Below are 23369 nucleotides of genomic sequence, written 5' to 3' on the forward strand. Positions count from 1 at the left end.
TTAGATCTTCCTCTCACTCCAGCCTTCTCTTAAGCTGAAACAACTGAATTTGTTCACTGGACCTGCTTGCTTGTCAATGCCCATCTTGCAACAGGATAGCCCAATACTAGACACAGTGTCCAGTTGTGGTCTCATTAAGTGCCAAGTAGAGGGGAATAATTAAAAGCTTTAAGTGGCTGGCTATACTTTTTCTGATACAGGCTAGTATGTGGCTGAATCTTCGCACGGACACGCCGTTGACTCATGTTCACCCTGGTCCTTTCCTGCAAAGCTGCTGTCTAGTCAGTGGGCTACAGCCTGGACCTCTCTGTGCTGTTGCATGGAGTTATTCCACCCCAGGCGCAGGACCATGATGCTGGATGGGATCATTGGGTGTTGTAGAGAAGCAGCAACCGATGGCAGGACAAATGGAGTGGGTGGCTGTGGCAGGAACTTCAGAGTTTGTAGAGACAGGGAAAATGAGACGCATTCGGCACTGTCGAGACCAAAGAAAGAGAGATTGTAACGGCAGAGGTGAGAGTCTGTGTGGATGGGGAATTGCTTCCAGCATGGCTCTGAGAACCTACAGAATCTAAGTCAAAATCATCAGCAGATTGGACAAATTGGTGACTTGGCCACGGGGACAAAAGGTGGCAGAGACAGAGGTGAAATAACTGAAGGAATTGAGAAAGGAAATCAAACACAGTTGATCTGAATGATGCTAAGACGAGGCCGGTGATCTGTCAATATGAGTTTGCAGAGAAATGAGCAGGCAGATAAAGTATCCCTTGGAAAGAGACACTGTGTGCTATTCGCTCTGTTATTAGGGGACCAGAGTTTGAAGCAGTACTGCTGTTGCAGTTGGAGCAAGTCACCTTTTGATAAGCAAGTGCCTGGACAGCCCTTATTCCATGTGATGGTGAGCAACTGCCATACTCGTAACTCATGGAGGTTCACCCAAGTGTCATCACTTTTTTTGTAAGAGCTACAATAGAGAAGTAAGCTTGGACTGCTCCCTGTAATTCTGGAGGAGGTGTTGGATAATGTTTCCACTTGTTTTTAAATATAGGTGGAAAAATGTAAAGTTTTTTTATATACCTATATCTAGAGTTACGTACCTATACACATACTGCGTATATATACTCATCTAATGTGTACAGATAGGCACACATTTTATGTCTTTTCCGGTTATTGTATATGTTACGTGCGTATACCAAAAACCTTGATATCTTCAGCTGGAACGTTCTATAGGAGTGCAAAAGCTGCCCTTCTTTCTCCTGCGTTTAAAGGCCTTGTGCTCTAGCAGGCACTGGATGATGGAAAGGCTGGTGTGTGCTGTGCCTGCAGCCAGACACATGCTTTGCTATTGATGAGGGCAGAGAAACTAAGTGGAGAAGGGTGAAATGTGCCGAGCGGAGGGAGTATGAGCTCAGTCTAATGGAGTCTCAGGGAGTGCTAGACCTAGTGTCGGTGTCACAGCATCAAAGGCGCGTGATCACAGCACTGTGGCTTTTCCTTAGGCGCTGGTCTGACCAGCAAGAAATGGGGTCTTTGGGGACGGCTTTGCTTTTAACTGCAAAACCTGTCTTTTCTGGGGATGGAGGCACCTGTCATGGAACCTGCTGTAATACTGGATTTAATAAAATACACCTGATAAATACCAGGGAAGGCCAATTAGAATTCAGTCTTTTAGTAGGCCTCTGGCACTGGAAAAATATTGTATTTGGCTTTTTCTAGTGTATGTGCTGTGTTTTTTCTTTCTAAGTGTATTTCGTCTGGAAATGTTTACCAGCTTCCTTCCTCAGCAGAAATGCTGAGGACTTAAAATGTGGAAGAAATCCTGCCAGGATAGTGTCTTTTTTTTTTCTAAAGAGGATTTGGGATATGTTCTTCACAGTTCATATGCCTTCTTTCATTTCCAGACTTCTCATACATTTCTGCTAATGTAATCCTGAACTAGGATTCCCTCTTTTGAAAAACTTGCTGATAGGTAAACAGAGAGCTGCATAGGGGAGAGCTGTTTTACAGCAACAGTCCCAGAGAGGAAATTTTTGACCACCCCCCGTGTAGTATTTGATTAAACGCTGCGTGGCAAGCATTCCTGACTGATGCACATATAAACAGAACAGAATTTTCTCTCTCTGTGATGCTTTTCATATTCAAAGTAACACAAAGCTTGCACAAATGTTAATGTAAAAAATATGGCTACTATGAGTGATTTCTCAAGGGGCATTATATCCTTTACAGTGGTGCACACACTGGCTGTCAACAAGTGGTTTTGAAAACTCGAAAGCAGGGAGGGAATTCCAAATTGGGTTGGCAGTCCTTTGGACTTTGGGCAGCTTTTCCCTCATATGATTGGTGTGTATGTTCCTTGGTACGGAGGACATACAACTCAATTCTCTATTTGTTCCACAAAAGATGCGATGAACTGAACCAGCCTGGTGGGGAAATGCACAAATCATAGTACCTTGAGAACCATGTGAAGCATCATTAGTAGGCCACTCTTGCCTGGATATTTCCCAGTGATGTTGGAAGCAGATAAGTTGAAGAGGTTGGCTCCTGTTTCTGTGCAGATGGCATGGACCAACATTTTCTTTCCAACACCACTGGGTCCAGCAAGTAACAAGGCTTTCACCAAAGGAGCCTTTTCATGGACTGTTTGAGAACCTGTAAAAAGTCATAAGGCACTATTATTGCTTTCATTTAAGTCTGTCATAAAGGTAATGGAATGATTCTTCTTTTTTTTTCTTCACTGTAAATAATTTATAGCTTGAATTCATGGTTTCCTTAATATGGTACAAGCGTTCTTGAGTTCAATTCTGTATAACCAGAGCTGTGACCGTAGCACATTTAACATCCTTGTTTGTAGCAAAACTCAGTCATCTTTATTTGTACCTTCTGATGGGCAGACTTTGGCTCTAAACCTATGTTAGCTAAAAGAAAGGTAGCTAATTGGTAAATTTGTGAGGATGGACACAGCATAAGAGCACTGAAATGGAACTTCTGCTGGTGCCTAAGTGGACAGACAAGCCTGGTGTTCTGCACAGGGACGCCTGCCTTCTCTCCGCTGTCAGGCAGAGGTAGAGTTAAGGATGTACCCCTGGCTTTAAGCTTTGCATTTGTGGTCAGAGCAGGTCCTCGCTTTCTGCAACAGGACAAGGGCTCATGTTGCATGTAGGGCTAACAGAATTCCTTCTGCTGTCTGAAATGACACTTTCCAGCTTCCCCAGAAAACAAACTAATGGGACTATCTGTTGGAGCCATGTTTGTCAGTGATTTTGAAACCAGATATTACCATGTGTTTTGTTTTATCTCCTTTTAACTTCTGCCTGCACTTCCCTTTTTGGGTAATTTTTCCTCTCAAATGTTGCTGCTGCTCGATGAGCACTGGAGACTCTGACTGTGGTCACTTACGCTAGTTCTGCTCCAAAATCTTTCGCTACTGATATCCCTTCTATGCATGCCTGCCAAGTGTGGTGTTAGCACGTGTAGAGGAGCTCATGTTATTCCTCAGTCTGGAACATGGCAGCTGCACGTTGCAGAGCAGGTATGATCTATCTGTCAGGAGGAGGGGGATCTTTTTCTGTTGCCTTCATTTTATTCAGGTGAGCAAATGCAAGGGTTGCTATGTTTCGCTTGCTCTGCCAGCACCACTGACTGCTCAGTATTTCTAAGTCTGTCTCTATGGCTGCTCCACGTAAATTCGTTCTGGGCTGTAAGAAATATGCTCCATCACCTGGGAAAGCCCAGCACAAACATCTGCATTGTGAAAACAGGACCACAGAGAGAGTTTTAGTTGGTTGATGGTGATAGAACTTGTCTTCCCTGCAGCTCTATTGCTGTATGAATTGAGTACAGGTGAAACTCCAGAGATGGAAGTAGCAGGAAATGTCAAATGCTTTATATGGTAGTCCAGTAACAACACTACCTTGATACCTAAAAATATCCTGTGCCAGTTGTGGTGGTTTTTACAAAGCCAGATTGAAATCTGTGTGAGCATTCACTACATCTGAAGTTCTTTGAGACAAGTGTCTGTCAGACTATGGGACTCACGGAGAGACCAGCCCCAAAAGTGAGGGGCTGTGGAGGGAGCCCATGGCTTAGCCTGGAAAAGTTCTGGGGATCAAAGGGGGCAGCTAGATAAGCATGGTATTTAAAACCAAATCAAATAAGGCTGCCTGTGTCCTAATGGTTTAATGTCCCAAATAAATGACAATGAACAGAGTGTTAAGATGAAAGCCATTATTTCGGCACTGTGCAGGATGTAGTGAAGTTGTCAGCCACCCAGGCTTTATTAATGTTTGGTCGTTCCATACCAATCTATTACTATTACACATGGATTTATTATGAGGGGAGCAGCAGACTCCTCTGCAGTTAAAGATGAAGTATATCTTCTAGTATTATTTTTCCTTTCAGCTGCTTACAATTTCCTCAATGGCATTTAAGCTGGACCTTTCCTCACCATCAGGTGACTATTTTGAGAAAAACTTTCACTTCTACACATACACAATTATATAACGATTAATTAGTTCTGAGATCAATTAGGTAAAATGTCATCCCTAACATATCACCCAAAAGGTGAAACCATCCCTGTGCCTTTTTTTGGCTTATGCAAGAATTTTTTTTAAAACTCTGAGGCATTTTTCAAACTGCTATTGCAAATATGTTCTGTTTGTTTAACTAGTCCACATTCTCTTCTCCTTAGATTTTTAGCTAATTGTATAAATGGCAGAAAATTTATGGGTTCTCTTCTTGCCTTGGGGGTGTCTTGGGGCTTGATTTCACCAGACTAGATGGTGTTAAGACATAACCTTGGAGGAGTTATATGTGAAACACCACACTGTGGTCAGTGCAGACAGAGGTAACTGCTCAGCTGATTGTGGTCAAACTTGCAGCCAGCGCTTGAGTTTACCCCAAACCAGCTGAGGGCGTTTTAGATGGGAAAAGCTATTTAGGCTGAAGGCAGGGGTGCTGCTAGCACCCTGTTTGTTAACCTGACTCTTCAGATGGAGCTGTAGGGTAGAAGGAGCTGTTTTCCTGAAACCCAAATGAGGCAGACTCGTGCACTACTGCACCAAGCTTTCTACAACACATAGAGCCCACTTTTGGGACAGGAGGAGCTGGGAAGTACCTCAGGAGAGCCCAAGGCATGTATGCACAGAATAGCCTGAGCACTGGTCTTTCTGGAGGGTGTGCAAAGAGGATGGAAAAGCAGCTCTGTGTCGTCTCTGCTCCATTTGCCAGCATGGAAGGTAGGGAGACATCAGCTCTTTTGCCTTATAAAGGGGATCAGCAGGCAATGACACAGCCTGAGGGAGGACATGCCTAGTTAAAATCTCCCCGAAATCCAATCGGGAATGGAAAAGGATGCAAGAGAAATATGAGTAGAGGCCCTTGAGACATGCACTTCTTGCAATCACTAGAGTTTGGCTCAGTGCCATTCCCAAGTAAAATATGGGGTAGATTTCATGTTAAAAGCAAACAGCCTGACCCAGGAAAGCCTTGTTAGATATTGGCTAGGTCTGGCATTAAAACTGCAAGGGCATTTAAAAAGCATTCTCTCTTCTCTCTGATGTACAAAATGTATTCAGACTAATTCCTTAAACGATTGTATTGTTTAGTACTGAGTAACATTAGCCAGCTTGTAAAAGGTAAATTGCAACCTTAGCCCTTCCCTTAACTTGATTAATTTTGATCACTGGAGCTTGTTTTAGCTATTATCTTTCCCCAGTGATTTCCTTTTATGTGCTGCCATTCACTAACTGTTAACATGCAAACAGAGATGGTATGGAAATGCGATACCTGACAATTGCATGTGCAAGCTCCTTTATGCACTATTAAAATGATACGGTCTTCACTCAGAAGGCTTAATTGAAAAACAATTATACTGCAAAATGCTTTAGATTACGATTAATCAAGCCCTGTCAAAGCCAGTAAAAATGCATGTTACTGACAGGAAGCAAAGCCATTGTATTCTGCCCTCTAGTAATTTCTGCTGTGCTCTTACCTAATGGCAATATTCCGTACAGCGCTATTAGCTGTCTGACATGTGCAAGAGAGGGCATTGGCTCCACACCTGCCTGAAGAAGTGCGGTCCCCACGTAGTTGTACTCGCCTGTAGGGAGGAAGCGTGGGCTTAATAAATGTGACACTGCATTGTTATAAAATGCATAACTCAAGTAATGAAAAACTACCAATATAATGTGTTGTCAGCAAACCCAGGACTGTCAAGGGACAGGGACTCACGCAGGGCGATACTGTTGTGGAATGTGGCCCTGAGAAATTTGAAAGGTGAACTGCAAAGGCAAACGAAGTTAAACACACTCCGGACTTTCCCTTCTAGACTGTGGAAGGTGTTCAGCGGTAACCACGTGTTCCAGTAACCTTTCAAAGAAACTTCGTGGAGAAGAATCATTAGTAGCACCTTAAATCACACTGCTGGCAAAGGATTTCTAGATTTGGGATTTTGCAGGGCTGCAATACCAGTGAACCACACTCTATCAAAAGGGTTTCAAAAAAGGAGAAAAGAGACTTTAACAAGCATTTCCCCTGGCTGCATCACACCTCAGCTGCTTGCTATGTTAGACATTTAAGCATGTCACCTAATTTGGCGAGGCTCTTTGCTTTGCAGTTCACCTTTTTGCTTCAAAAAAACCCTCCACAAAACAACCTAAGAAAACTACAAATCCCCAACATGAACTCAAATGGTCTAATTATCTAGTCTTGCCTCAGCTCTTGTTACAGAGCCATAATCACACTCCTTGCCCTGTCAAAGTCCATATGGAAGACACATTAGAGAACCAAGACTCAGAAGGATGGGCCACAAGCAGGAAAACTAGTTGTGGCAATGTAGTCAATGATTATTTTTTAGCATAAAATACGTGTCAGAGTGAATATTATTGAAAAACAATTGTATATTATTTTATGGGAGATAAAAAAGGAAAGTGCAAGATCTCCCTGAAGCAGAGGGGTAAATGAGCAATGGTTGAAAGAGACAGTGGAGTTGTGATTTGGGGGCAAAAAGGCAGACAAGCCCTGGTGCAACTGCCCCCCTCCTTTCTAAAGAATAAAATTCATTTCAGGTTTTATCTTTTATTTAAGGAGAAATCAGAAGAACTGGATAGGAATTAATCTTCACAGATTTAATTAGAAGGCATCAAAGGGTTTAATTGCAACTGAACATAAATCACAGAGGATATTCTCTGACTAATTTAGATAAGGTCACCAAGAAAATTAGTTCGGTGATGTCGGTTTGTCATAGAGGGGGGACATCTTGGTGCCTTTGCTCACTGTGTAGCACAATTTCGCTCTTTGTCCTTTCCCCAGGACCTGGGAGGGAGTGACCTTCCTTAGACTTCAGCCCTGTAGAAGCGGAGTAGACGAGGACTTATTGTTCTGCATGCTTTGACTGTGAACCTTAAAGACAGGGGTTTTTTGGTATTTGTTGGGGGGGGAGGGGGAAAGAAGTTAGTTCCAAATCCTAGGCCAATTTTAAATGCCCTCCGTATCTTGTTCTGGCACCTCGAGAGGAATGACTGAGTTTTGAGTGAGAAAATGCTGGATTTGCCAGTCTGAGCCACCTCTTTACTGCCTGGTCTTCATGGACCAGCATCTCTGCTGTGACACGTGGGGGACCTGGCATGGCTGTAGGCAGCCAGGTGAATATCACCAGACTCTGCACTTTTGTCCCCAACATCATCTGCTGCTGGGAAGTCAATGTTCACAGTGTAATTTGGAGCAGCCCTTGTGTTGCTCTATGCTGCAGAGGAGCCAAGGCTTCAAACCTCAGGGTCAAGGCAGGATGGCCCAAAGCAATCTCAGCCTGCTTCCAAGTTGGAAGTTACCAGCTGTTAATTATTATCTACTGGCTAAGATGTGCTTTCAAAACATCTGTGGTAGGGAATGTTTGTTGGACAAAAGTGACCTTGATGGTACTGGTTGGGTGAAGGACGGAATAATGAAAATATTCCATTACTTTACTTTGTGATCTTTAATAAGCATAAAATGGGTGGAATACTTGTTAATTCATCCTTCAACAGGGTAGGTAAAGACTCTGAAGGCAGTAATTGCTGCTTCTAAGAGTTTATATAAACATGGCATTTAGAGATGATTGTATGACAACGCAGATTTTCCTGGTGCAGATACATACTATACTAACAGCCAGTGGCATTGTGACTTCTGCATGTCTGCAAATCCAAATAACGGTGGCCTTTAAAATAACTTCGGTTGCTTTTTGTTGTTGTTTGTTTGTTTGCTTGTTTTTTGTTGTTTGGTGTTTTTTTAAAAAAAAATTAAAAATTTTTTTTTCTTTCCCTTCCTGCCAAGGTTGCTGTGATTTTACTGTACATCACCAAATGCTTTTGGAGATGGTGTCAGATACCAGTGCAGCCTGCAAGTGCATTGTTTGTTTTTATTGTTCTCTGTACAGCATGGGCAAGCATGTCTTGCTACAGGTAACAGAAACTGGGTAAGAGGACTATGAAATGCAGAACTGGGCAGAAACACATCCTACTCAAATCGAGGGCCAGACATGCCTCAAAGCACTGCTCAAAGTTCAGGGCCAGTCAGAGAGGTGGAGGTAAAAGGGTGAGTCTTCTCTCCTGAATGGACAAATGCTGAAGTTATGATTTTTGCTGTTCTCTGGGAAATATTCTGGATGGATTATGACTCCCAGTCTGATAGATTTGCACTGTCTTGCCAATGCCTGGTCAGTGCTCCTTAAAGGATGCTCCACCTCAGAGTGGCTCGTGGCATCCAAAACCATTCAAGGCTTCCAGGTGTTGGTGCTTGGAGCCAAGCACGAGCTCTACAAACAGGCCCTGATTTCAGCAGCAGAAGTGAAAGGAATTAAGCACCCTGCAGAAACAGACTTGATTTGCATACATGGCTTTAGATATTAAAGTTGGAAAGTCCTGAAAGTGCAATTACTCTTGAAGTAATTCTTGGCTGGAAATAGGGGTCACTGAACATTGAACAGTTGGAGGTTTGGTTAGACTAAAAACCATATTGGCTGTAAAATGTGTACTTTACCAACATAATCGGAGAGATTCACGGTCTTGGCTTTTATTAGTAATCCTTCTTCCACTAGCTCTCTGTACAGAGAATCGATGGTCCTATGGGCAAGAGACATCACTCAGAAATTCTAGGGAACTGTAAGTAAAAGTTCAGTCCTTCAATAATTGGACTAGCTTGAGAATTATGCTTCCTCAGCTTTATAAATGTATTATTTAGATCAGAAGGTGACTAGCTCCATAAATATGAAATCAATAAGTACAGTTTCCTGTGTTACGGCAAGGAATCCCTTTTACTACTTCACACACCACATGGCTCCCTCTCACACCAATTCCATTACCCATTTCCAGGTGATGCAAGATCAGTTATGACTTGTGTAATAGACTCATTCATTAATATCAATTACTGGGAAATTATTTTTAAATTATATAATAATAGCAATCCTAACACTACTATGCCTATTCACTTAGCTATCCAATTAGCAGTAATTCATTAATTCTTCCTGGAATTTAGTCTGTTTTGCAATAGACAGCCTCATCTTCTCAGGAACGTACTGGGAATGACTCCATCAGAGCAACCGGTGGTCCTTGTACTGCAGGGTTAGGGTGATGCTGGCCAAAGGAGGATTGGGGGAAAAACATACAGTGGAAACAGTAGCGTAACTTCCCCAGGGGAACCATTTCTTCCTATCTCCGTTAGTGGTTGGAAATAGCTCCCAGTAATTGAGGATTTAATCTGCTTATATTTGTATCCAGTTTTCTACTGGTGTGGGAATGTTTTCCTTAGTCTCTCTTTCAGAAGTCTGTCTAAATACTAATTTCAATGATACTTTTGACACTAGGTTCTACAGATTGATACTGCGTCAAGAATTACATAAAAGGAATATGCCTGTTGGAAATATTTCTTATATTGTTAGTGTAAACAATATTGATTTGAACCTTTCTAGGTATTTTGCTGTTTATGCATTTTTTACATCCTTTCCCTTCAATATCTGAGCTCTTTTTGTCTTTGTCGCCTATCTTAATTGGGACATTCTGGTATTGCTACAATAAAAATATTTAATAGTAAGTCTCAGCTGGCTAATAAAACCATATATGTAATTTGAAGTCTACAGCCCTTTTCCATTTCAGCTGGGGAGTTTTATGTTTATGCAGTGTTAGTGGCACAACTGATATAGGAGTAGTAATAAGGAAATACAAAACTTAACACACCTTCAACAACATTGATTTTTGCCACTCTGACTCTTGCTTTTATTCTCGGTGATTTTATGTTGGAGTATGCATCATAAAACAAGCAGAAGGTAGAACGGGACTAACCTGACAGTTCTGCTGGGAGCATGACTTCTACTTTTCCTGTCTTATTATTTTTACTGTGCAAGCTTAATGATGCATGCCCTGAGTCTCCTCCAAGTAAGTGTGATGTGATCAGTCTCTGACTAAAGCCCCCTGTGCCCCCTCCACCACGTCAGAAATGAGACGAACCTGAGCTTTTCTTGGTTATTTCTGAAACGCTTCCCCATTCCCTGCTCAGCAGGGAAGAGCAAAGCATTAGAGCCAAAAATGCCATATAAACTCTGATTAAAAGCCAGCTACTAAAAAGCTTGTGTTCTTAAATGGTCGTATGTTAAGTTTGTTTATAAGAAGCAGGTACGTGCAAGAGTAATTTTAAAAGCACAGAATATATGCATAATTGTTAGCTTGGCACTCTTCTTGTAAGAGAGGTCATGCTCTGTTATAATCCATGACGCATGTATTTTTAAATATTTGCTTGGAGAGTTTTTCTTATTTTAAAGCAGGTAAAGAGATCATTGATTGTGTAGGGCTAGCACCCAAATGATCTAGTCCAGGTCTTGCTGTGCATGTCTTGTACAAACAGATTTGTGGGGTGAATCCTGTGTGCTTCCCCCTGCAGCGATTGAGTGTGCTTGTCTTCATGCTGTTCTCCAGCCCTGCTCTCCCGAGCCCTGCCCTGCACCGGTCCCAGTGGCAATATCTCCGCGTAGGTGTCTGTGTTATGTGTACGGCTGAAAATGGCCAGATTATCAGTGAATGCATAACGAGCTCACTGAAAATGGAACGTCAAAGGAAGAAATCCTCTCAAATCCTACAAATAAAATAAGGGTGCTTAAAAGAGCAAGGGTACACAAGAAATCGCCAGGTCTGCTGGAACTCTTATTGATAAACAAGGCTGATTTATGACACGTACATTATACCACAGACATGAAGGGTGATTTATGGAGTACAGGGGCTGGTCTGCAGCCTCCCTTATCAGGTTTCAGCTGGGATGGAAAATCTGACAGTCAACAGAACTGCCGGGTGCTTCTGCACCCACAGAGAGGATGGGAAAGAGGCAAATGGGGTCAATATCCTGCCTAAATGTTACATGTGCCAAGCTTTACGTACTGGAATTAACCTGAGTGAACTTAATGGAGACTGGCCCCAGTGGTGTGTGTTGCAGAATGGTGATCTTAATTTGTATGTATTGTTGAAGATGGGGGGGAAAAACAAGGTCTGTGTTGTGTAGCTTTAAAGTAGTTTTGTTGCTCTGCTACTTCTGATGTTGCAAAGCCATCATCTGGGGAGGAGCAGTGGCAAGTTTGTGGTGTTCACTGGGAATGCAAAAAAGGGTTTAGCTAAAATGTACATGCTTCAAGTTTGTAGATTTTTTTTTTTTTTTATCATCTAGGCTTTTTATGGATATTTATAGCTGTTAATAAAGAGATTTTGTTGTAGAGCACCTGATGCTGGTAAGCGTAGCAATGTCGAGATTCTTCTTGTGTGATTAAAAGCTAAAAGGGTTGGCGGCAAAGAGGATGCAGCCTCTCATTGCCTGAATCTTGGGTAAACAGATGCTCTCTTTACCTGTCAGGAGTTAAATCTTGCTCCAGCTCAGGTATCTTTTTCCTCCCAGTTGTTGCTTTTTTCTGAGGACCACAAAAACAGGAAGGAATTACTGACTTTAGTACAGAGATATATATATATATATATTTTTTTTTTTAATGTATAGAAGCAAAGTGAGGGCCAGAACAGCAAATGTTTCAGTGTTTGAATGTGGCTCTTGTTACCGAAGGGAAAAAGCACATCCTTGAATGTGCTGAGGGAAGAAGTCATGTCCCCATTTATTATATAAAAATGTGGTAGATGTTCCCATTCATAAGTGCCTCACCAAGGCACGGGAGAGGTGAAGCAGCCCTGGGCTGAGGAGCTGTGTCCAACCCATGAATCACATGCAGATCCTGTGGCAGGTGCTCTTGAACTTGACTTTGCATGAAGTAACCTGGTGGGTGTTGCTCCCTTCTAGAATATAGCTGTTCATGTTGTTTTTACATTGGGGTAAAATATATAAGCAGCTTCCCTAAGGTCACACCAGGGTGCTTATAGCTGGACCAGGACCTGAAATCAACTCTCCTGAGTATCTGGCTAGCCTCCTAACCATCAGACATCCTTTCTGCCTTCTCTTTCCTCATGCCTCAGGGAAGAAGCTTGAAGAGGTCAGAAAAACACGACCCGCTCTTCTCTTGATATTTTCACCACTTTCACTATGGGAAGATTTTATGTCTTATGAGACCAGTTTCTTTACCTACTGCAAAAAGCCTATGGAAAACATCAATAAGAAAGATGTGAATCAGTATATGTCAAGCTCCTCTGTTAATTATAGCTCAGAAGCCATAAATATGGTTAGGGATAATTAGCAGTGGAGAGGACATCGTTAATCCAGGTTAGTGCCCACCACTGGTGCCTATACGTAAATTCCGCAAAGCACTTCAGAATTACTTCAGTGGAACTATCTACACAGCAGCGTTTAAGTACCCTGGGACTTCAATGGCTTACATTTAGGCATATGCTTAAATGTTTAGTTGATCAAGACAGGTTATTCTTTCCAAAAGTTTACGTTCTCTTTCCTGGGAATACAGTAATTTACTTTATTTTTTTAATAGTGAATACTTCTGCAGAGCTCTAGAGGCTGTGTTGTTGAGATTAAAAAAATCCTATCCAATTAGCTGGAAAATGCTGTTTTTTCCTAGAATTGGATCAGCAGTATTCACAAATACATCAATTTTAAGTTCTCAGGGACAGTTGCAATGTAAATAACCTATAGTTCAATCACTGTTTACAAAGCAAGAAAGATAATCTAGTTGAAAATGCAAACTAAACTCAGAGCTATATGGATAAGCTAACTAGGAAAAGGTGACACATTTAAGTTTTGGGATAGAATAACGCAAATAACTCTGTTTCTGCAGAACTACACCTCAGGTTTCTTTACATAAATAAGCTTGGCAGCAAATGCTCATTAGAATGTGCCAGTGGGGTTTTATTTTAAAGAAAAGGAATGGGAAGAACAAAGCATATGCCATGCTGTTTTAACAACTGAGGAAATATTGAGACTGTCAGTGGTTTATTTCTGGTGTTCCTCCAGCTTTGCCTCTTTAACCTTTCTTCTAACAAGCTAGAAATTGCATATCATGGGGTCTGACTGGGAAGAAAAGCTCATTTCCACCTATGTAAAGACGCTAAGCATATGCTGAATTTATTGGCCAACTGGTATTGTCCTCAAGGCAGCTTCACCAATAAAATAACTCAAGAGCAAAACAAAAATGAACTATGCGGGGGGAAAATGTGTTTTCCTAATTAACATCAGCATTTATGGGAAATTTGGCAAACACTGAGATATGCGATAAGGGGAAATATGAAATGTAGACAATGGCTTTTCTCCAAAATGTCTTACTGGGAACTGCTTTTATTTAGAAAATGATAATGTTTAATGAATGTGAACATGCTCATCATTTATAACGGATATCTCCTTGTTTCTATCTCTGAAATGTCAGTCTAGCTTCTGTGTAGCCATCCATTTACTTGGTTATTTTCTGCTTTGATAAGTCACATGTAGTGAACTGCATTAGTTATTAGTTGGCAGATGACAGTAGACTGTCTTCCATGCTCAGTGTGCTGTCTCGTCTTACTGTGTGGGCTCATAAAATGTTTTGAGTAGCTCAGAGGTTGCTACAAGCAAACGCAGACCTGATTTCAGACCAGGTTCCAGATCAGAGATTCTCTGGCAGCAGAAGGGAGAGGGCAGCCAAAATGTCTCACTGAGGGAACTGTTCCATGTTGGAACTGCAGGATCTGTGTCACCCTCTGGCTGTGATCATACAAGTCCTGCTGCCACTGGCTGTCTGCAGCTACTGCCACCAAGTATGTGGAACAGCAATGAGAGGAAAGTACTCCTGTGGTTTAAGGGGCATGACAGTGTATAAGCAGCAGTCTACGCAGTGTTTGAGTGGATTCCTTGCATCATGTGTGATGCTTGGGTGGGAGATGGAGCAAGTGCAGATTTGTGTGCATCTGCTCTGGACTGAGAAGTCTTTTCTGGGAATGTCAAGATATAGAGAGCAGCTTCCGATACTTGCACTGAAAAAGCCCTTAGACAAAGATGTTCCCACTGATTAATAAGTTCTTGCCTAAATGAGGGGCTCTGATCTATAATCCCTGTTGGATTTAGCTACAGCATCCAAAGAGGTTACAGCCCCCACAGCTGGCTGAGAGCTCTGGGTGTTAATCACCATCAGCTCCAGAAAATCCAACAGGGATTGTCAGTCACTGTCCTCAAGTCCAGCCTTTTCTCAATTCTGACCCAGCCTGTCTTCTGGCCTTATACACTATGGTTTTGCTCTTATCAAGTCTCCCAGCTGAAGTCAATATTCCTGTTATAGCCGTTGCTGTAGTTAACCTCTTGTGGTTTTCTTTGCTTCTGCTCAGCTGCATCAAAAGGGATATTCAAAGCTGCACTGAGATGCTAGCAAGGCCTATCTCAGAAGCAATTTTTACACACTTAGGTTCTCATGTCTCCTTTTTTCTGAATTCTAGCCATGCCTTTGTCTATGTGTGGGTGTGTTGACTTTCAATGGGTTGCTTTACCTGCAGTTAGATCCAAAACTAATCCTTGGGGGAGCAGAGCAGGAAAAGCAGCACAATGGGCTTGATAAAAAGCACCCTGATAAGCACTTAAATGTAACTTTCAGGTCAGTAACTGCAGAGAGCTGATCCGTCAGCTCTTATGTGGGGCGGAAAGGCAGTTTAAAGAAGCTAGGTCTGTTGTGGTTTACTTGGCTTCAGATTCCCAAGAGAAACACCTTTGGTTGCTAAGCTCTCTGGGTACCATGGTTAGGTACGTGACACCCATCTACAAGAAATGCTTGTAAAGCTGGTGGCTTGTGTTGAGCCACCCAAATCAGAAGCTTGGGCTGTCAGCAGAAAGGAGTGGACTCGAAGAAAAACATTTCACTAAACATTTATGCTGGCACAAGGATGCCACAAACTTTCTAGAAAACACTTTGGGAAAAGCTTGCTCTTCCTCTTTTACTTCAGGTGCTTTATAACAGGCTCTGCTAGGCTGCATGAGGACTTGGACTTTCTGATATCTTTTTACCAGCCTTTATAGACAACAATGCCATATCTCTCACTAGGAGGCAATCTTGCTGTCTTTACCTACGTGCTTAACAATCCCAGCTTGCTGATCCACGGCTGGGCAGATGACAAGCTGCCACCGCGCATAGTGAAGAAAAACGCAATTTGCAGCAGAGCCGAACCACATTCTTTTGTTTCTGTTGTGTCCTCATTCCCTCTCTTGTTACAGTCATCAGATCGAGAACAACTGGAGCCCAGCACAGCATCTCTGAACGAGGACACTTGTGCTCTATACCCTGTCAATGCTGGACCATAAGGACAAATAACAGTGGGAGAGTCTGTGGGGTGAGATGCTTCCAACACAGATAGAGGCATGTGACATCTGTGCCTCAAATGATAGTGGCGTGGCTTGTTGCATATTAGGTGCAATCTAATCAGTTTAGCTATTTCCAGACCAGCCTAATGGTCTGGACGCCCATTTGTAATGAGAAAAGCAATTTGTCCTTCCACCCACAAGGATTCTTCCACAAAAGTGGCAAATAGGGTTTTTATCTCGGAGGCAGTAAGAGCAATTTTTGATAGGGTTAAGTGTCAGCTTTTAGTATTAAGTGGTATTTTAAGGTTTGGGAGGAAGTGACAAAGTTCAGCCTAGAAAGCATGGTATATGGAAATAAAGGAGTGCCCTACACATATGCTTGGAGCTCTTAAATTTTGTTTAAGACCTGAGCCATCTGAAACACTGACTGGGAAGGAGCAATTACCTTGCTTATCCTTTCCCTTTGCAGTCCAATTCCCAAATGTCCTCAATGAATTCCCCACGGGAGGGACTTCCAAACAGGACTTGAAATACAAATTATTTCCTATGGGTCAGGCAGACCTTTTTTTTTTTTTTTTTTTTAATATGGACTTAACAGAAGTTTGGTGTGGGTGTTTGTGTGTGGTGTTGTGATTTGTTGGTTTGTTTCTGGATTTTGAGGGGTTTTTTTGTTGATTTGTTTTGGTTTGGGGGTTTCTGTGTGTGTTTTTTGTTTGTTTCTGGGTTTTTTGTTTGTTCGTTTGTTTTTTGGTTTTGAGTTGTAAACTACTTATCCTAAGCTGTGCTTGAAAAGGCAGATGACATCTACCCCTGGGTAGTGACTATTCCTGACAACAAAAAAAGCCCTAGTTCTACTGTGGTATCTTCTTGCAAAGAAAGTAAAAGAAATCCCTTCTTAAAACAGAGGAGGCCAAATGTGGCATTGTGAGTTGTGGCAAGTGCCCCTAGACAGAAAATTCCACTTGTAAGATTTCACTTAAAGTAATTACCCTTGCTGCCCATTCCCCACTGACAGAGTGTGTATTCTCTGAAGAATGTTGAATCCTCCTGAGAATGATTTTCTTTGCAGAATATCACTCTTGGGAGAAAAAAAAAAATATTTACATTGTGCTCCAGATGTGTTCACGGGTACAATGAGAATCCAAACCTACCATTATTTCGCATTTTACAGCTCAGAGGGCGGATGTATGGGACCCAGGATGTGGTAACACAAGCCTTGAAAAACTAGAGGAGTTTCGCTGAATAACAAATCAATAAGCTGCTTCCAAAACTTTCCCAACCACTTTATCCTTCTTGTACAAGATCGGGTTCCTTGTGTGCACAGGCCTGCACACACTGTATTGGTTTACAGTCTGAGATATTATGCAAATACTAATTAGAAAAAGCCTGTGCCAATGCTGATTGCACATTTCAAAAAGCTTTGCACAGGGAAAGATGGTTTTTTACTAAAACTGGATATTTCCTTCTGTTCCCTATTTCTCAAATAGAACTGTGGTTCTATTTTTTTACTTTTTTTTTTTTCCCCACGAGAAAAATCTTTAGGGAACGTGTATTATTTAATTAGTACTTCTTGCCCACTTCTCCCCTCCCTCATTCTCTCAGGCTACTGGCACGACTTGGGAAAACAAAACCTAAATAACCTCCCACACCCAAACCCATTCCAGCACTATATTGAAGGAAAAAAGCCCAACCCTAACATAAAGCTTTACAATTCCAATGTGACATTTGGGATCAGTTTTGACCAGCTGACCTGAATGCATCTGCCCATGACAACTTTGGGAAGATTGTTGCAATATTTGCTGTGTATCCGAAGCCTCCCTATTTTTGAAACAGACTTAGCAATCCAACTGGTATCAGTCTTGCATTAGTAAATCACCCCTGCACCTTTGTCAGGTGAAAGAGCAATTTTTAAAGATAATTTGAGTAGAAGGACTTCAATAGCAAGTATTTGCATGCTAAAGGGATTATAGAAATGAAATATAACATGAGATTAGAGTTGGCTATTTGCCCTCAGGATTTTAAGTGGATTTGCTGATTGAATGGTAGGGTCTGTAAGGTTTGAGTTATTTTGCACTGACATGATCTATAGTTTAAATGCTTGGGTAAGAAATTTGGAGGACCGTGAGCTGTGGAATTCTGCATATGGTAATGGTCTGAAACTAGATATGAACATGTGTGCTGTGTTTCAGTGGGTAACACACATTAAAATAATGTACTTGTTTAACCTACTTTATATGCTTAAATAAACTTTACTGTTGAAGGGTTTGGGAAGTCACAATTAAGTAGTACCACAGTTAAACAACGTGTACCCGACTGTATGTGATCTGTGTTTTTACAGAGAAATGAAAGGTTATAGCAAGACATTCAAAGTGATTTCTTTTTTGGTGTGTGTATGGTTTTCGAAACATGTTAATCAGTCCTCATTTAGAAGGAAAACAGCAAGCAGCTGGAAAACTTACTGGCACAAAGATCCATGCTTTCCTTGGAAAACTGTATTAATCGAACCTGTCACCTTAAAGAGAGGGACTCCCTGGATTTTCCTGTTTGACTGGATCAGAGGATTTCAACAGGGTGTGTATCCCTCTCGAAAATCTCATCTATCTTGTAATGATATATCTCTGGAAAAGTTCTACTTGTCCTAAGCAATATTTGTAAAGGTTAAGGAATAATAATAGCTAAAGGAAGAGCCCTGAAAAAAGTCATAGGTGAATAGATTTTTAAACACCTTCTGACTTGAGATTCAGTAATTGTTTAGGGTGGACATTTTGATATTGGTATCTATGGGACTGGGGTTTGCACTGAATACGAATGTATCTGGGCAGAGAACTGATATTTACTTTGAATTTTCACGCTTGCTGCTCTTACCTTTTCACTTTTTTTCCCTTTTTTCTGTTTGCCACTCCTCTCTCCATCCACAGCCAGTCTGAGATTCTCCAGTTCCTGTTGCATCACTTTGTCAACCTGTCCAGACACACAGTTGAATTTTTCTAAGCATTCTGTTCTGCCACTGCACCTCAGACAAACGTGCAGCTAAACAAGTGTTAAAGCAAAGAACAGATAGTAGGGACTCTGGAAGGAGGTGAGGTCTATGCCAGGGCCAGTTCTTACAGCTGTAGAGAAATATACACAGGCGACGCACATTATTAGTGTCCTCTTACTATTGTCAGCACACCTGCACTCTGATCTCCTCCTCCACATCTTTCCGATTGTCTTCTTTGATCAGCTCCGGGTCATGATCCTGGAGAAAATCCCATTGCTCATCTCTGTTCTGCCAGATGTCTGTTATCCAAAAGAAAGAAGAAAGGGGAAAAAAGTTACAGAAGCCATTGGTTTCTCCAACTGCTTCTGGAGGCAAAAAACCAAGTAGTTGTAGGCAGCTTTTATTAAATTATTAGCTGTATGAAAGTAGCAGGCTCCAGGGACCCTCACCAAGTTTAGAGCCCTGTTGTGCTAGGATCTGTAAATCTTGAGGTTAACTTTTTTTTTTTTTTTGCCTTGAGCTGCAAATGGGTATCAGATTTCAGGAGATTAATGGGAAATGGAGGTTGTAATTTTCTGGTTGTAAAGCTTGAATGCCTGGGGTGTTGTTCACCTTCAAGAGCAGGCAGTACAGTATCAGCCAAGCCACCTCGTGCCCGATGTTGGCATTCTTTTCCTCTCTACTTCACAGCATCATACTTAAATCTTTACCATGAAGAAGTCACAAAGATGACTCCTGTCCTGAGCAGTGTGCTCTCTACGCATGTCTCTTCACTGGTGTAATACAGGCTTGAGGACCAAAAGAAGGCGTTCAATTTAAAGCAGAAAGTTTTCCTTGTTATCTCCTGCTCAGTTATCTAATGCTAAATTGAAGCTGCTGCAGCCTCGTGAATTACTAATTCACGTGAGGCTGAAATATTGGCCAGGAGCACTGGAATATGCACAAAAGCCTGCATGGAGAACATGGAAATGGGAATGGGAGGGGACAGTGGATCTGACAGAGCGCTAACCTGTACCCAACCCACAAGTGACAAATGGCCACACAGAGTTCTAGCTCTGTTTGGGGAGTTTTAAGTTTGATGCAGTAATTGATAGGCAGCTGGAGTATTTTCCAAAAAGAGACAAGGCCCATGTGATACAACACCTTTATTTCTTAGTGCTGTGCAAAGGCTGGGCAATAAGGAGACCCACCTCCAGGAAGAAAATAAGCTTGTGCAAACTGATGATTATCATAAGCAGAGGTTTTTAATGTAAAGTAGCTAATGATCCTGAAGTACAGCTCTTTATTTTTGAGACAAACTGCAATTTGTTCTTTAGAAAGAAAACTAAATGACGTCTGGCAAGCTCGGTGCATATCTGAGTTCTCTGCTATTAGCAAAGGTACAATTTTTTTTTTTTTTTAGTGGAAATGCCTCTCTTCTTTCAACATTTTTGAGCTCATTTGAAGGAGGACAATTAATATCTTTCATTTCCTTGCATTTTAAGCCTCACAGTATCTTTATAAATGACAGCTGATCTCCAGTAGTATGTGCTAATTCAATTTCCAGATGATTTAAAATGACAGCTTTCTACTTTCAGACAGGCTACTTTATGAATCTGTTTTGTACAGGGTGCTCTTTCCTGTACCCATTGCCATTTCTAAGGCACTATAAATTCAGGAAGGTTTTCACAGCACCCATAGGAGATCATTCATGTTTTAGTCCAGTTAATATAATACTGGTTGCTATTTCCATTCCCTGTGAATGTTCACAGTCCAACTACGTGCAAAGTATTTGTGGCTTTCCATATAGGGAACAGTTTTTGCAGGTGAGTAGTCTTAATTTCATAACTGAAAATGGTAGAGAGAGAGAAGGACAGTGGATTTTTTGGTAAGGAGGAAAGAACTCCAAGGCAAAGACATTAATTTATTTAAATTACTTATAAGTCATCAGATGGCATGATGGATGTCACATAATATTTCAAGAGGGAAAGCAGATTTGCCCTAGTTAAAAGGTACCTCCTCCAGGGTTACCAGCCTGGAATTTCAGCCTTGAGGAAAGGGGATATTACATGGGAGTTATGTGAATTTTTAAACACTTTCCTGACTGGGTCAACAGGTTGCAAGTGCTATGTTTTCACAGGAGTACTAGGTTTTAGATATTTATTTTTCATAGAGGGATCCATAGATTTTTATTGCGTGGGGGGTTTTTTTTAATAATTGTTTATTGTCATTTTGTAAATTGATTAGTGGTTAATATCCACTGCAGGCAAACCAGTGACAGTCACTGCAGCTTAGGCAGCTGCCTTTGATATTACCTGGCAATGAGTTATCCAAGTGCTATATTAGCCATCTAGGTTAGAGGTCCCTAATTTTAGAAGAGATCAATAACTGATAGGTGTTAGATGCTATGTTGTTCTTTTATAGATCAACACAATGTTTCAAAGTTATTTTTAAAGGAAGGTCAGGAGGCCAAGGATGTTATGTTTTCGCTGGCTGGTCAAAAGTGTCTGGTATTTTGTTACGGACAGGGTCATCCAGCTACAGGAGCTATTTTTGCGTGTGTGTGTATACAGTGCAATTTATATCACCTCTTTTAAAACAGTGCATGCTTATTTTTGGATTATTTTATATGCATACCTCTCTAGCTCAGGACTCAAGACAGCCCAGTCCACTAACATGACTGCCAACATCACCATCGCAGCAGTGACTAGTAGGTCATTCCGATATCCCTGAATTTCAGAGAACAGCTTGTAACTAATAATTGAAATATAATTATCTGAAGCATGAAGCCTTCCTTAAAATGACCTCCTGGCAAAAGGATTTGAATCTTCTGGTGTCTGGTTAAAGATACCTAACACCACACCTTAAATCTTCGTCTATGGGGTATTTAAGATGAATTCAAATATCATCTGCAACACTAAGCAAGTCAAATATCAATTGGCCATCTGTATCACGGGGAAATAGCACGTTGCTGCCTCGTAGCACAGGGTACTGCAAAAATAAAACCCAGGAAGATGGAAATAATGATTCAGGCTGCTTCCATTTGCTCCACATAAACTCTTGGTACTCTTCAGTAAAAGTAGATGTCAGATGGAAACTGGTTGTTTCCAACAACAGTTTATAAAACAAGTATTTAGATAGAGCTTGGCAAATGTAATTTAGGAACTAGCAAAACTGCCAAATATGGTTTTAAGAGAATAAAAGTCTTCACGACTTCCAGTGAAGTTTAGGTAGTAGGTCTAGCTTGATAGAGGAGGGGGAAAAAATTGAAGTGGAAATATCTGTAACTGAAATACTTGGGTTCTCTGAAAACAGACCTACATCTTTCTGCATACTTAAGTAACCAGTTTCAGGGAAGTGTTGAGGATAGATGTGTGTGAGACAAAACAAAAATATTGTTTGGTCAGCTATCATTTAGGTAAACTTTAGTCACACTCGTAAGGGTCCTTCAATGATTCCATTGTGGGTATCTGATAGAAACCTTTCTTAACCAAGCTCCCTTACTTCACTGATGTTTTCAAGGTTTATGCACTAATAAATCTGAACTTCTGTGCAAATTGTGATAGTAATTGAGCTTTTCTTACATGAGAATAGAAAGCTGTTTCCAGTATCGAAATACCAAACTCAAACCTTTTTTTTTCTAAACAATTCTGCTACTGAAATGAAAGCAGGCTGAAATTAAAAATGCAAGAAACTGCTTACATTGATCTTGTCAGAAGTTGTTTTAGATCTTATTTTAGAGGCCTTGAAAACAGTAACCTTATCTATGGCCAGATTAAAAGTAAAATTATTCTGAACAACCACCAGATAGTATTTTGACGGAGTGTGTCCTGCAATAAAAAGCACTAAGTGCTTGTGAATGAGGCAGGGGATTGTGCTGCATGGAGGAATTAACAGCTGTTTACTAAAAATAAATATGGTGTCGAATAGACTTGGTTCACTGGCTGGGGGGGGGAACCACTGAAGTTTAATAGAGCAGCTATAGACTCTTATTGTGCATAAGACAGAACTGCAGCTATCTGTGAAGCTTGCGAGAACTCTTTCCACTCTGAGGATTTCTGGTTGTGCTCTGTGCAGAAAATGGTTCCTTTTTATGTGCTTTTAGAGCCAGGGGAGTGTCTGTCAGCTCCGGCAGGGGTGAGCTGGAGATGAGCATCTGTGTTTAACTCTGAATGCCAGGCTGGAGTCTTTATCTGCCACAAAAGGATGCGATCTGTGCCTGACCTACCTGAGCACATGGTTGCAGTGTCCCTGCAAGTGCTGCCAGTGCCTAATGGGAAGATGGTGGTGTTCACACTGACTGGCTTCAGGCATCCAGTTCAGGTGCCTGAGTAGGAACATAAGCTCCACAGACAGTTAATAGGCTGCTGAGTTGCCCTTGGGAGGCCTTGTGAGATATAGAGGAACACAACACCCCCAATTAGGTGCTCATCTTCATGTAAAAAGTTAGCATGAGTAACCCCAAAAAGTTAATGTACTCGCAGAGCTCAAAGCAGGTTTCTTGTTAGGAGTTGCAATACTGGTGTCCAGATACAGTTTGGGTCACAAACGTCTCCCTCATCTGCTCTCATAAACCCCCCGACTTGTTATTACATGAGAGCGCTGCAAAGTTTAGGAGTTTCTATTCCTATTACACTACCCTATTGACCTCTGTGCTGTTTTTATCCCTAATGCTGGCATCCACTGCCATGGTGGG

General features: G+C 41.5%; 1 protein-coding gene across 1 annotated transcript in view; it reads right to left on the reverse strand.

Moving 5' to 3' along the window:
- Positions 1-23369, reverse strand: part of IQCA1 (IQ motif containing with AAA domain 1) — a 98088-nt gene that overhangs the window by 18476 nt on the left and 56243 nt on the right. Inside the window, exons 10-15 of the mRNA XM_065637584.1 lie at positions 18887-18993; positions 18580-18675; positions 11856-11917; positions 9013-9095; positions 5990-6097; positions 2450-2649 (exon numbers count right to left, since the gene is read on the reverse strand). Coding sequence (XP_065493656.1) covers positions 2450-2649; positions 5990-6097; positions 9013-9095; positions 11856-11917; positions 18580-18675; positions 18887-18993 — 656 coding nt within the window. The remainder of the gene's footprint in view (positions 1-2449; positions 2650-5989; positions 6098-9012; positions 9096-11855; positions 11918-18579; positions 18676-18886; positions 18994-23369) is intronic.

The sequence above is a fragment of the Caloenas nicobarica genome, chromosome 6, assembly GCF_036013445.1.
Source record: "Caloenas nicobarica isolate bCalNic1 chromosome 6, bCalNic1.hap1, whole genome shotgun sequence".
NCBI lineage: Eukaryota > Metazoa > Chordata > Aves > Columbiformes > Columbidae > Caloenas > Caloenas nicobarica.